The sequence below is a fragment of the Babylonia areolata genome, chromosome 29, assembly GCF_041734735.1.
Source record: "Babylonia areolata isolate BAREFJ2019XMU chromosome 29, ASM4173473v1, whole genome shotgun sequence".
Classification (NCBI taxonomy): Eukaryota; Metazoa; Mollusca; class Gastropoda; order Neogastropoda; family Buccinidae; genus Babylonia; species Babylonia areolata.
In genome coordinates, this window is record NC_134904.1 from 19,777,352 (window position 1) to 19,791,032 (window position 13,681).

The 13,681-nt window shown below is 43.8% G+C and overlaps 1 protein-coding gene across 4 annotated transcripts in view; it reads right to left on the reverse strand.

Moving 5' to 3' along the window:
• Positions 1-7,650: 7,650 nt before the first annotated feature.
• LOC143302366 (uncharacterized) overlaps positions 7,651-13,681 on the reverse strand; it is a 23,773-nt gene continuing 17,742 nt past the window's right edge. For all 4 annotated transcript variants that reach the window (XM_076617013.1, XM_076617015.1, XM_076617014.1 and 1 more), the window contains exons 6-8: positions 12,071-12,190; positions 10,324-10,572; positions 7,651-9,005 (exon numbers count right to left, since the gene is read on the reverse strand). In XM_076617013.1, the coding sequence (XP_076473128.1) occupies positions 8,592-9,005; positions 10,324-10,572; positions 12,071-12,190 (783 nt within the window). In that variant the 3' untranslated portion in view covers positions 7,651-8,591. The remainder of the gene's footprint in view (positions 9,006-10,323; positions 10,573-12,070; positions 12,191-13,681) is intronic.

A 13,681-nucleotide genomic window follows, 5' to 3' on the forward strand; every position in this document is an offset into this window, starting at 1 on the left:
CCAGGGATGCCCACACCGTGTCCATTCAGCAGAATCTTCACCTGACCTTGCAGATCATGACTCTCAACGACTAACTCTGTGTGTATGTGAGTGCGTGTGTGTGTGTGTATGTGTGTGTGTGTGTGTGTGTGTGTGCGTGCGTGCGTGCGTGCGTGCGTGAGTGTGTGTGAGAATCGGTCCTTTTATCAAATCATAGTTCAATGTGATTAAGAGGCTGTGCATCATTTAAAAAAAACACGTTTTTGTTATAGATCAGTCGACTTTGAAACGGACAAAGGAGAAAATGTCGTTTAAAACGATTTTTTATCCACAAATCTGTTTTAAAATGTCGCTGATTTGGGTCTTTTAAATTGCAACTTTTTACAGGTATCCAGTCCCTCCACTCATACGCCCTTTTATTCTCCATCATTGTCTAATGCCGGGATGTTGTAAATGTGGGAGACTAGTGTATTTGTGTGTAATTTGTATTGATTATATATTTTTGAATTATGCCCCACAGGTATGTCGGATGGTCTTTCAGTATACATAACACTCGCCGTTCAGGAAGTTCTGTGTAATAAATGTTCCTCTTTTCTGTCACTCTCTTCATTTCTGGCCTTTTCTTTCTCTGTTGTCCCTTCATTAATTTTCTGCCTTGCTGGTCCAGTTACCTGCATTTTTTTTCCCAAAAAAAAGCCTTTAATCTGGACCTCATTGTTGTGTGTGTGTGTGGGTTTTTTTTTTGTTTTTTTTTGTTTTTTTTTTCCCGTTTGACGTGTAAGGTGACCGTCGGTAATTTTTCGTTTTGTATGGCTGTGCATGTACAATTATGTGAATATGTATCATTATGTCTGTGTTCAGTTTCTTTGTTTCTTTCAGTTGTTTTTTTTTCTTTCTTGTAAAATTAATCCTCTGGCGAAGAATTGACGGAATGATCAACGTTAGGAGCAAGTCCTGTATTTTTGTACATGAATATGATTTATTTGGCCTAATTTTCTTTTCTTTTCGGGTTTTTTTTTTTTTTTTTTTTTTGTTTTTTTTTTATTTCATTTTTTTTACTTTCAGGTTTTACGGGACAAGTATTAACCCTTTCACCGCCAGTTAATTTAGTGTACAGAATTCCCCTTGTGTTATAAACACAGAAAAGACAGTGGCTGAGAATAGCTGGGGATTCCCCCTGCGATGTGTAGAAAATGTGGCCTATCCTACCACCGAACATTAAGAGCAGTAGGTTCATGGACCAATGAATGGTCACCTTTCAGTGACGTAGGTCCTCTACCACGCCTGTACATAAAATGCGAGCTTGACGGTGAAAGGGTTCAGTTTTCGTCACAGATAAGTCGGCTTGGCTTGAAACAAGAATGATTGGAGATTTGATTTTATTCCTTTTTTTTTCTTCTTTATTTTGGACAATGATTCTACTAATTCTGTCACCCCTTTCTGCAACAAGCAATCATCATCTTTCATGCATTAATTCTCGGAAATATTTTCCTGAAAGAAAAACTTTCGCTTGTTTCAGCTTTTATGGCTGCTTTAAACAGATTTTGATGCCAGGTTTCAGTTGAGTGGCATCAGATGAAAGAAGTTTATGGCATAATCGTGATAAAATTTCATTCATTAATTCCTCAAAACGTACGTACTTTGAAAATGTAATTTAAACTTGGCTTTGAGCCTTTTGCATTAACATCTAAGGTGTTGAAAATAAAGGGAGAAAAAAAGTTCAGTCAGCACCCCCTATACACATGTTAAAAAAAATTCACCTCTGCTTTTCACTGTCCTGAATTTTCATGATGTTAGAGATGAATTATAATTTTTCAATAGTTGCTTGTTAGGAATGCCTGTTTGTTATTCAAACCAAACTCCAGTGATGCCATATCATTTCAGTCAACCGTTGATATCTACTTGCTTTTATCGTTGCCGTAGACTATTTATTGTGGAAAAAAAAACCTTGAGCCTGATGAACCATGCTGAGTTTTTGTTGTTTTTTTTCAGTGAACTCTAGCATCAAAACCGCAGCTTTTTATTTCGTAAATGTAAAACAAATACACGTGTCTTTAAGCGCGACATCTGAAATAGTATTATGTGTAACTTTTTTGACATAGTTTCATAGCTTGCTTATTTCATTATATTCTATTTTACACTTTCTGTCACAGCTGGTGTTATACAAACCGCTCTACTGATAAACAGCAGCTAAGTTCGTGGAGTGAAGGTTTTGCCTTTCCTTAACATTGCGGAACTGGTTTAGAATGATTGTTATTATATATCCTCTGGTGCGTTGTGACCTGTGATGTTCAGAGTAGTATTTTTCAGATGTGACATAAGTTGTGTATAACAAGGTTAATTTATTTATTGGCATTCCTGATATGGTCCTATGCATCAGTTGGGATGATCAGCAACATCATCAAATTGTTATTCATTGTCGCGGTAATTATCGACTATTTTATTTTCCTGAAAGGGTATTCCGTTTTTTGCTGAAAAAATCTGGGTTCGGTGTAGAAAGAATAACATTTAACACTTGCACGTCCTTGACTGACGCTATTGTCACAGCCACCGTGACGTTTTTTTAATGTCGGGGTTATGTTGAGTAGATAGGGCGGCATTTTATTTATATGTTCTTTTACGAAAAATGTTGATCTGTGAGGATTAATTTTCCTACAAGGGTATTCCGTTTTTGCTGAAAAAATCTGGGTTCGGTGTAGAAGAATAACATTTAACACTTGCACGTCCTTGACTGACGCTATTGTCACAGCCACCGTGACGTGTTTTTTAATGTCGGGGTTATGTTGAGTAGATAGGGCGGCATTTTATTTATATGTTCTTTTACGAAAAATGTTGATCTGTGAGGATTAATCTTTTCCCTCTGTATACACAATATTACAATTCTGTCATCGACCCCAAAAACCCCACCCCTATCGAAAACAAAAAACAAAATAAAACCGGAAAGAAAATCCCCAGTCTTCCCTTTTGTAGAATATTTATCATTATTTATCATATCAATCTTCTTCGCCCCCCCGTCCACCCCCCCTGCCCCCCCCGCAACCCCCCCGCAACCCCCGGGGCACCCCCTATTTTTTTTGTAGCTATTAACTTTCATATCTGCAGTTCACAGAACAGTGTCGAGGAATGGGGTTGCGGGGGTAGGGGTGGTGCAGGAAATAAAGGGAAGTATGAAGTGCGTTTGCAGTATAAATTTAAAAATATGTATAAAAAAAAAAAAAAAAAAAAAAAGTTTGTGTGCGTTGGCGCATGCGTGCGTGCGCGCGCCCGTGTGTGTGTGTGTGTGTGTTATCAGTGTCGTATATGTCTGTAAAAAAAAAAAAAAAAAAAAAAAATCAGTTTGTGTGCGCTGGCGCGTGCATTGTTACTCCCAATCTCGCGCGTGCAATAACACACAAACACACGCACGTCTACATGCACACCCCTATTCAACCACCCCGTATCGCCCCAACGCCCACGCACGCGCGCACACACACATACCCCCACACACGCGCGCGCACCCACCCACACACACACAAAGTGTCTTTACAGTTTATTAATGTTTTCGTAGCTTCCAAATACATCATGATAAATGTTTATACATTGCATGACAGCAGTATCACAACCATCCGGAGTGTAGATGACTCGGAACACGACTATAATTATTTAGAATGCATTCAACAATCCACAAAACATCACATCAGAATGGCAAAACCCCAACATTTGCGTACTACTCCTTGTTTATCAGAATGAAAGCGTGTTTCAAATAACTGTCCTGAAACCTGTCTTCCAACGCGACTACCAATTTCCAAACACGTAGTGATTCAAGTTCTTGTGCTTTTTTCCCTTTCATAATTTCAACAAGAGGACAGTCACATACATCGAAACCTGCTCGACAACTGAACCCCCCCCCCCAAAAAAAAAAAAAAAAAAAAAAAAAAAAACTTTGTGACTCGTGATGATAAACAGATAGACAAATGAATAATAATAAAAAATTAAAAAAAAGAATTAAGACTATCATAAAAAGAAAATATCATTTAAAAAAACTTAGATAAGTATCTCTGACGAGATGTTTTGCTGATTCAGTCGAGAGCGCACGCGTGTGTGTGCGCGCGCTAACTAAAGCAATGATGCAACATATATGTACCTGTGAAGAATACGCTTTTTTTTTTAATCTAAAAGAAGAAGAAAAAACCTTCACAAGAACAATCACATAATATCAATCAGCAAAACTGAAAAAAAAATTTACATAACAATGTTTACCCAACAAAACCCTCGGTGCTTTTTGGCGTATAAGTACAGCAGGTATACCATAGTTTAATTCACAAAAACTTATTGAGTGAACAATAGGCCTAAGTTTAAGAATGAGTTTACAATCAAATGTTGCAATTCTATGCTATCACTATGAGAATGGCAGACGTGCACATATATATATATAGAGAGAGAGAGAGTACAGCAAGCATTTAAAAGCTGTTGAAAACTAATAATCTTTGCGCTGTGCCTGTGGTGGCACTAAGCCTAGCAAAACCGCCACACCAGAAGCAAACTTATTGAGCGGAGTCAAATCTTTGATATATAGTGCTTGTTCAAAAACTTATAAACAAATCTCCTGGCTTGGAAAAAGATGCACATATCCTGTTGAAAAGTAGTCGTGGAAGAAATGCCCCCAAGAAAAGCACTGGATCGACAGTCACATACAGCGTCTGGCGATAAAACAAATGACGTCATTCATATGGAAGTGACGCAGCATCAGTGCTGGATGTTTTCCAGAATGTGGCCTCTTAGCGGTCTGATCAAGCTGGCAGTGTATTTTGGGGATTCTAATGCCCGGCGTAGGTGTGTTGCCAGTGAAATGGAGTATCCGGGATGAAAAAACAACAACAAAAAACAGTGGCTCCTTCGTCTCTTCGTCTTAAATGACAGTGCGTGCGCTTTCAGAAACCATCTCAGTGTCACTGACACCTTAAAAAAAAAAAAAAAAAAAAAAAGCCCAAATTCCGTCATGTCGTCATACTCTACAGATTGACGTCCAATTTCGCTACTTGCGTCATATTAGTCAATAATACATGATCATATATTAACTGTGACACATAAAGGGCATGTTTGTGAATCTTGCATGAAAAAGCGAGATGTTCACACCACATAATTTATGGGTCATATCACAAGTGTATGCACACATATATGTCGCGCACACACGAGCGCGTGCACACACACACATATGCACCCATAGCTAAGTGGCAGTAACATTATAACTTGTCAACAACGACTACACAACAACAAATAATATAATAAAAAGAACTAAGTGACAATAACATTATAGCTTAACAACAACTACACAAAAACAAAATAACAATAATATAATAATAATAATAAAGAAGATTAAAACACCCAGATTGCGAAATGATAGCTCGCGAAAGAAACTAGCAACAACAACAAAAAGCAGCTGTTGGAAACCCTTTGAGATTCGTCATCTGGACGTGTCAAGCCCTACACTGGGTGAGACAATCAGTCATTTCACTCAGTTACTAACAGGGCAGTCATGTATTTATATCAGTATCAGTAGCTCAAGGAGGCGTCACTGCGTTCGGACAAATCCATATACGCCACACCACATCTGCCAAGCAGATGCCTGACCAGCAGCGTAACCCAACGCGCTTAGTCAGGTCTTGAGAAAAACAAAAAAAAACAAAAAAACAGCAACAAAAAACAAAACAAAAACATGATTTATATTATGATAGGTACACTTTTTGAAAACCAGATGTGTCACTACCACAGCGCATCTTAACATTTAGCGGCGCATAATATTGTATTTGTTGTATTGAATCATTTGTAATGTAATGTACTATATTGTACAGCAGAGTTCTGTATTGTACTGTACTGTATTGTATTCTTCTGTCGATATTGCATTACGTTAATGTCACTTCATAGCACCAGTGAAGCATTAGACAAACCTCTACCCAAAAAAGATAATAATAATAATAATGAGTTTTAAATACCTGACAACCAAACACAGACTGATTGCTTTTGAACAAAACTGCAACAACAGAATATCATTGCCTTAAAAAGACTGAACATAAGATGATTGGCTGCATGTGCTGTATCAGACATGTGCGTGGCAGTCTGAAGTTTTCCTTACAAATCCTAAAATCACATCCTACACATATCTTCACAGTCAAGGGGCCGGCCTAGGTTGGTAGGGGAAGGGAAGAGGGGTGCAGGACAGTATGGTCAACAACGATATTGACAAAGAAGTGGAACAAGCTCCCTGATAACCTCCGTCATTCTGATTCCCTCGCATCTTTTAAATCTCGCCTCAAAACTCACCTTTTCCCTCAGCAGTAAGTTCAGTTGTGGCAGGTCCACTTCTTTTGCGTTAGCTGTGCTTGACTATGTGTGTATACATATGTATGTGTACATAACTACATGCATGTATATGAATGTGTATTGTGTGTGCGTGTGTTTATGTAAGTTTGTGCCTGCCTGTGTGTGCGTATGTGTTAGGGTAGCTGTTAGATACACATGTATGTTAAAATGTATGTATGCAGTGTGTGTGTGTGTGTGTGTGTGTGTGTGTGGTCACATTTTGGTGTGTGTATGTAACATAGATGTAATGTTTTATGTTAACAAAATCGTTTTTGTAAAGCACCTAGAGCAGATTTCTGGATAGTGTGCTATATAAGTATCCATTATTATTATTATTATTATTATTATTAAAGGTTTGTCAATATCCGCAAGCGTTCTTCAAAAAACAACACAGTTAAAGCAGAAATGACACCAGCGTTGAACCACCGTCCCCAGGGACCCCAAAGCTCGGATGAACTGTCTGACGGCAAGGCGACAGGTCCAGTCACAACAACACTTCCTGTTTAACCATTTGGCTTCAGAAACCCTGGTAAAAAGAGATCATCGTGTGTGATCACTACTTTCTGTGTACCACAAAGTGTTTGATTTTTGCTGAATAAAGTCACGCAATCCCATGAAGAACAAGTCCACATAAATACTGCTGACTCTCACCCTGATCTGTCAAGGGTAGGCTCAGTCTGCCTCAGGCGACAGTCCTTCACTGAGAAATGTACATGTCAGCAGATGTCAAAGGGTTAAGTATGAGTGCCTGTACCACTGACAGCCTCCAAAACCACACGCACACACGCAATGTACGCGCGCACACACCCATACACACACACACACGCATACACACACACACATCTGAACAGAACCTAGACCAGACACCACTTCACCATCCAATGTAAAAACAAACCCACATGACATGCTCTCAAAATAACCACCTGTCCCCCCCCCCAACTCACACACTCACACCCCTGATAACGCTGAGCTGAAATTCTGCACACACATCACCACAAAATAACCATCTCCTTTCAACTTCAGTCAGTCACGCGGTTACGTGTTTTTTTTAAAGAGCAGTCGTCGTTTTCTTACGTTTTGCAGTGGACTCACACCCACACTCTACCCCAGAGTTGTGGTGGTTACGGTACGTATCAAAGTACTATTATCGATACTTAAAAAAGCGCCTATCCTAGGTCAGGGACCAAACTCTAAGCGCTTTACAGAGTTATCTACAGAACAGGCTGCCTTCCTGAATAGACCCGACTGAAAGCTGCCTTTAGGCGCTTATCATTCGTTTCCTGTGTCATTCAGCCAGTCTTAAGGCACGCGCACGCATGTAAATTGGAGTGGATTTTACTTCTTCTTTTTTTTTTTTTTTTTTTTTTTTGCCAGGGGCAACTGTCTTGTTGCCGTGGGTTCTTTTACGCGCGCAAAGGTACAGCACAAGCGTTTCACATCGGGACTTAAGAAAATGACAACTTTTTGTTGCCGTGGGTGTTTTCACTGCGCTAAGACACAGCACAAGCATTTGACACCGGGGCTTCAGAAAGTGACGACACGAACTATGCACCGGTAACAAACCATGACCAGGTTGAGCAATCATAGCTGGGCTAAGTTTGCTTGTCGTTAAGAACGTTCCTTACTCCATGCTAACTCCAAAGACTCGGGAACGTCCTCAACGCCACGCATATTAGCGCTGCAAAGAACACTCATGCGACCCGGTGTAACAGCCTCAAACTAACCCCCCCCCCTCCCGCACACACACACACACACACACTGGTGGGTTTCACCCCGGAGTCATTCTGGGCCAGCCTGGAAACACCCGTTGAGGTGGCTTGTCAAAACCGACCCCCCCCCCCCCCCCCCCCCCCGTGTTGGAAAGGAAGCACGCACAGCAACCTGGGCATCAAAACGATTCAATGAGTGCCTTCAGGGACACAAGTCACACACTCTTCAGAAACTGGAACGCAGGTCATACACCCTTCAGAAACTGGAACACGGGTCACACACCCTTCAGAAAGTGGAACACAGGTCACACACCCTTCAGAAACCAGAACACAGGTCACACACCCTTCAGAAAGTGGATCACGGGTCACACACCCTTCAGAAAGTGGAACACAGGTCATACACCCTTCAGAAAGTGGATCACGGGTCACACACCCTTCAGCAGGTCACACACCTTTCAGAAAGTGGAACACAGGTCACACACCCTTCAGAAAGTGGAACACAAGTCAGACACCCTTCAGAAAGTGGAACAGATGTCACACACCCTTCAGCAGATCATAAACCCTTCAGAAGGTAGAACACAGGTCATACACCTGCACAGACCCTGTGGTCGTGGTCACCACCAGGGCACGCTCACTCCGACACAGCTCCGGGGACGTGTCGACGAAGGCGACCAGCTTGAGCTCCGCGGCCCCCAGGCCCCCTCCCTGGGGAAGCGAGAAGATGGCGGAGCAGATCCCGCTCTGCAGACACACGGCGTGCAGTTTGCTGCTCTTGCCGTCCACGATGAACACGTGCTCGCGCCCGTTCCACGCCACGCCCATCGGGGCTTTCAGCTGAGCGTCCGGGGAACCCAACACCCCCGAGTACGTGTGTCTCGGCCCTGGGGAGGAGGAGGTGGAGGAGGAGGAGGTGGTGGTGGTGGTGTCTGGGGGGTCGAAGATCTTGACGTTGTGGTGGGTCCAGTCTGATACGCACACCTGTGACAGAAGATAACAGTTTCAGTTTCTCAAAGAGGTATCACTGCATTTGGGCAAATCCATATACTCAACACACATCTGCTAGGCAGATGCCTGACCAGCAGCATACCCCCAACGCGCTTTATCAGGCCTTGAGTCATGTGTGTATATTTGTGTAACTATCATTGTGGGTTTCTTCTGCTAGAATTTGGCCTGAGGACAACACTTTCGTCGTCAACGATGACAACGACAATGACTTGTTTTTCTCCCGTGGTATGCTGACGACTGGTTGTTTGAACAGCTCTTCTTGAGAATCTGCACTATACTGGCTGCCCTTCTCTCAAAGGGTAAATTACAAACTACCCTTTTTTCTATGCCTCGAACTGTAGTGCACCCACATACCTTGTGACTTTCTTTTGGTCAGTACTCCGACATCACTACGTTCGGCTGCTGATTTCTGGAGCACAGAAGTCATTGAAGAAACAGAAATTCCCACGTTCTGTGCTCTTTCTCCTATACTGGTCCAGTAGTATGGAACACACTGCTTCTGCTATTACTGATACTACTACTGCTGCTACTACTGATACTGCTGCTGCTATGGCTGATAAGACTGCTGCTACTACTGATACTACTACTGCTGGACCGTGACAAAAGGCGCGCTGCTGTGCACAAAGGTGCCAAGTTGTGCGAGGCCAACAGGACTGCTGCAGCTGTTCAGAAGAGGCAGGCCAGAAAGTCTCGGGCAAACAAGCTCCCTGACAATGATATGCCTATCTTTGTCTGCCCCAGCTGTCAGTGAACATTTCGTGCGCAGATTGGACTATTCAGCCATCTGCGCATTCACAGATAGACTCATGAGCATCCCCCCTCCCCAACACCACCTTCCCCCCATCCCCCAGCTGGATGACAACGATGGTCATCATCGATCTTCGATGGACACACACCCTACCCACTACCTCTACTACTACTGACACTACTACTGCTGCTACTACTGATACTACTACTACTACTACTACTACTACCGCTGCTTCTACTACTACTGCTGCGGCTACCACTACTAATACTACTGCAGCTGCTGCTGCTGATGCTGTTACTGCTGCTACTACTACTACTACGACACAGTCAAACCCACCCACGCAACCACCACCACCACTACTGCTGCTTCTACTACTGCCACTAGTACTACTGCTGCTGCTGCTGCCATTACTACTACTACTAATACTGCTACCACCACTGCTACTCCTACCTTAATCCACAACCATGCCCCCCCACCCCCCCCCCCCGCCCCCCCCCCCCCAAAAAAAAAAAAAAAAAAAAAAAAACCCACCCCCAGCAGTACCTCTTCTCCCCCGCAGACGTCCAGGCAGCGCGGATAGGCTAGCCGGGAGCAGTCCAGAGCCCTGAGGACGACGCCCATGTAGTCCAGCACGTGCAGCTTGGGCGGGCCGAAGGGCGGACACACACTGGCCACCAGCGTGGCGGGGTCTCTCGACGCCAGCGAGGCGTAGCCGTCCCTCGTGTTGAAATGGGAGCGGTAGTGGAGGCGGGACCCGCCGTCTGCCACGTCCAGAAGGCGTATCTTCTGCTCCTGGAGTGGAGGGGATGGGGGGGGTGTGGGGGGTGGGGAATGGTTGTTGTTGACATCGTCATTATCGTTGTCGTCGTTGTTGTTTTATCATCGTCGTCATCATAGTCGTTGTCGTCATCATCATCACCATCATAGGGACAGAAGTGGTAACTTTACCATCATCATCATCACCACCATCTTCTTCATCATCATCATCACCATCGTAGGGGCAAAAATGGTAACTTTACCACCATTATTATCTTCTTCTTCTTCATCGCCATTATCATAATCACCATCGTATGGATAGAAATGGTAACTTTTATCATCATCATCATCACCACCACCATCATCATCTTCTTCATCATCATCACCATCGTAGGGATATAAATGGTGACTTTACCATCATCGTCATAATCATGATCATCATCATTATCTTCATCATCGACATTATCATCATCACCATCGTAGGGATAGAAATGGTAACTTTGCCATCATCGTCACCATCATCACCAGACGGGCACAGTCATCATCACCATCATCATCTTCACCAACACTATCAGCACCAACATCACCATCATCATCTTCACCAACACTATCAGCACCAACATCACCATCATCATCTTCACTATCATCATCATCAACACCATCATCTTCATCGTCATCCTCATCACCAGCCGGGCACAACAGCCGAGATAACAGAGCGTTGGACTGTCAATCTGAGGGTCCCGGGATCGAATCTCGGTAACGGCGCCTGGTGGGTAAAGGGTGGAGATATTTCCCATCTCCCAGGTCAACATATGTGCAGACCTGCTAGTGCCTGAACCCCCTTCATGTGTATACGCACGCAGGAGATCAAATACGCACGTTAAAGATCCTGTAATCCATGTCAACGCCGACTGTCCTAAAAACCTCTACACTGAGAGAGTGGGGGTGTGACTTGGGCAAGACACTCTCCACAACAATCAAATTATAGACTAGATAGTTAGGGCGGCAGTTGCCTCCTCTGCTGTTCTGGTGGTGATAATGGCACAGGAGTGACCATCACACACACTTTGAGGTAGGTGACACCCCACCATACACACCTTGGGGTAGGTGACACCCCATCATACACACCTTGAGGTAGGTGACACCCCATCATACACACCTTGAGGTAGGTGACATCTCATCATACACACCTTGAGGTAGGTGACACACTGACCATCATACACACCTTGGGGTAGGTGACACACACCACACACACCTTGGGGTAGGTGACACCCCACCATACATACATTGGGGTAGGTGACACCCCACCATACACACCCTGAGATAGGTGACACCCCACTATACACACCCTGAGGTAGGTGACACCCCATCATACATACCTTGGGGTAGGTGACACCCCACCATACACGCCTTAAGGCAGGTGACACCCCATCATACACACCTTGGGGTAGGTGACACCCCATCATACACACCTTGGGTTAGGTGACACCCCACCATACACACCTTGGGGTAGGTGACACCCCACCATACACACCTTGGGGTAGGTGACGGCCAGCACCCCGGGTCTGCGGAGGGCGAGGTCCCAAGGTTCGGCTCCTCCCTGCACAGCCAGCACGTCCATCACCCGGCCCGAGATGTCCAGCAGCTTGACCGCCTGCCACCAGTGGACATACAGGTATGTGTGTGTATGTGATTCAAACACTCGACTGTTGGCCGCCGTTCTTTCTCTGTCTCTGGACCTTGCAACTGGAATGAACTTCCTTTTTCGTTTCGCCAAGTCTCCACACTCAGCTCTATCAAGTCTGGCTTTAAAACCCACCTCTTCCCAAAATAGCCTCCCTTGCCTGCCCTTCCTTGTCTTTAGTTTCTCCAGTTTTAGAGTTATGCATGCGTGTGAATGACTGGTGCGAAAGCGTTTTGATTTGTCTCTGCACAAAATTCAGCGCTATATAAATACCATTATTATTATTATTATTATTGTTGTTGTTATTGTTGTTGTTGTGGGTGTTGTGTTGTGGTGTAGTGTGTTATCTTGTGTGGTGTGGTGTTGTGTTTTGTGGTGTGGTGTTGCATTTGGTGTTATGTTGTATATGTTGTGTTGTGTTGTATTGTATTTGGTGATGTGTGTGTTGTGTGTGGTGTTGTGTTGTGTTGTGTTGTGTTGTGTGGTGTGATGTGCTGTGGTGTGGTGTTGTCTGCTATGGTGTTGCGTAGTGTTGTATGTTGTGTTGTATGTGGTGTTGTGTGGTGTGGTATGGTGTTGTGTGGTGTGGCGTGGTTTGGTGTTGTGAAGTGTGGCGTGGTGTGATGTGACATGGTGTGGTGTTGTGTTGCGTGATGTGGTGTGGTGTGGTGTGGTGCAGTGTTGTGTAGTGTGGTGGTGTGTGATGTGATGCTGTGCTGTGTGATGTGGTGTGGAGTTGTGTGGTGTTGAGTTGTGTTGTGTGGTGCTGTATGTTATGTGGTGTTGTGTTGTGTTGTGATGTTTTGTGGTGCATGTGGTGTTGTGTTGTGTGGTGTATGTGGTGTGGTGTTGTGTAGTGTTAAGTGATGTATGTGGTGTGGTGTTGTGTGGTGTATGTGGTGTGGTGTATGTGGTGTGGTGTTGTGTAGTGTTAAGTGATGTATGTGGTGTGGTGTTGTGTGGTGTATGTGGTGTGGTGTATGTGGTGTGGTGTTGTGCGCTGTGATGTACCATCACACGAACTTAAGACGTCTAACAACTTGACAACCTGCACATTGTGTTGTGTAGTGTGGTTTGGTGTTGTGGTGGTGTGGCGTTTTGTGGTGTGGTGTTTTGTGGTGTGGTGTGGTGTGGTGTGGTGTTGCAATACGTTTCATTGTGAAGTGATGTGTTGCATTGCGTTGTGTTGTAATCACTTCGAATTATTCTCCGCAGCGCAATACGTACATAAAAACACTGAAACATACATAGATACATACATGCATACACACATATAAAAACCACACACACACACACACACACACACACACACACACACACACACACACATATGCAACACACATACATATACAACACATACATGTACATATCAAATGAATTTTATGCAAAAGTTTGGATTCAAAACACCAGCAGAAAACATCAAAAACAAGCCCAACTTTCAAAGAAATTTGTTGTTACAAA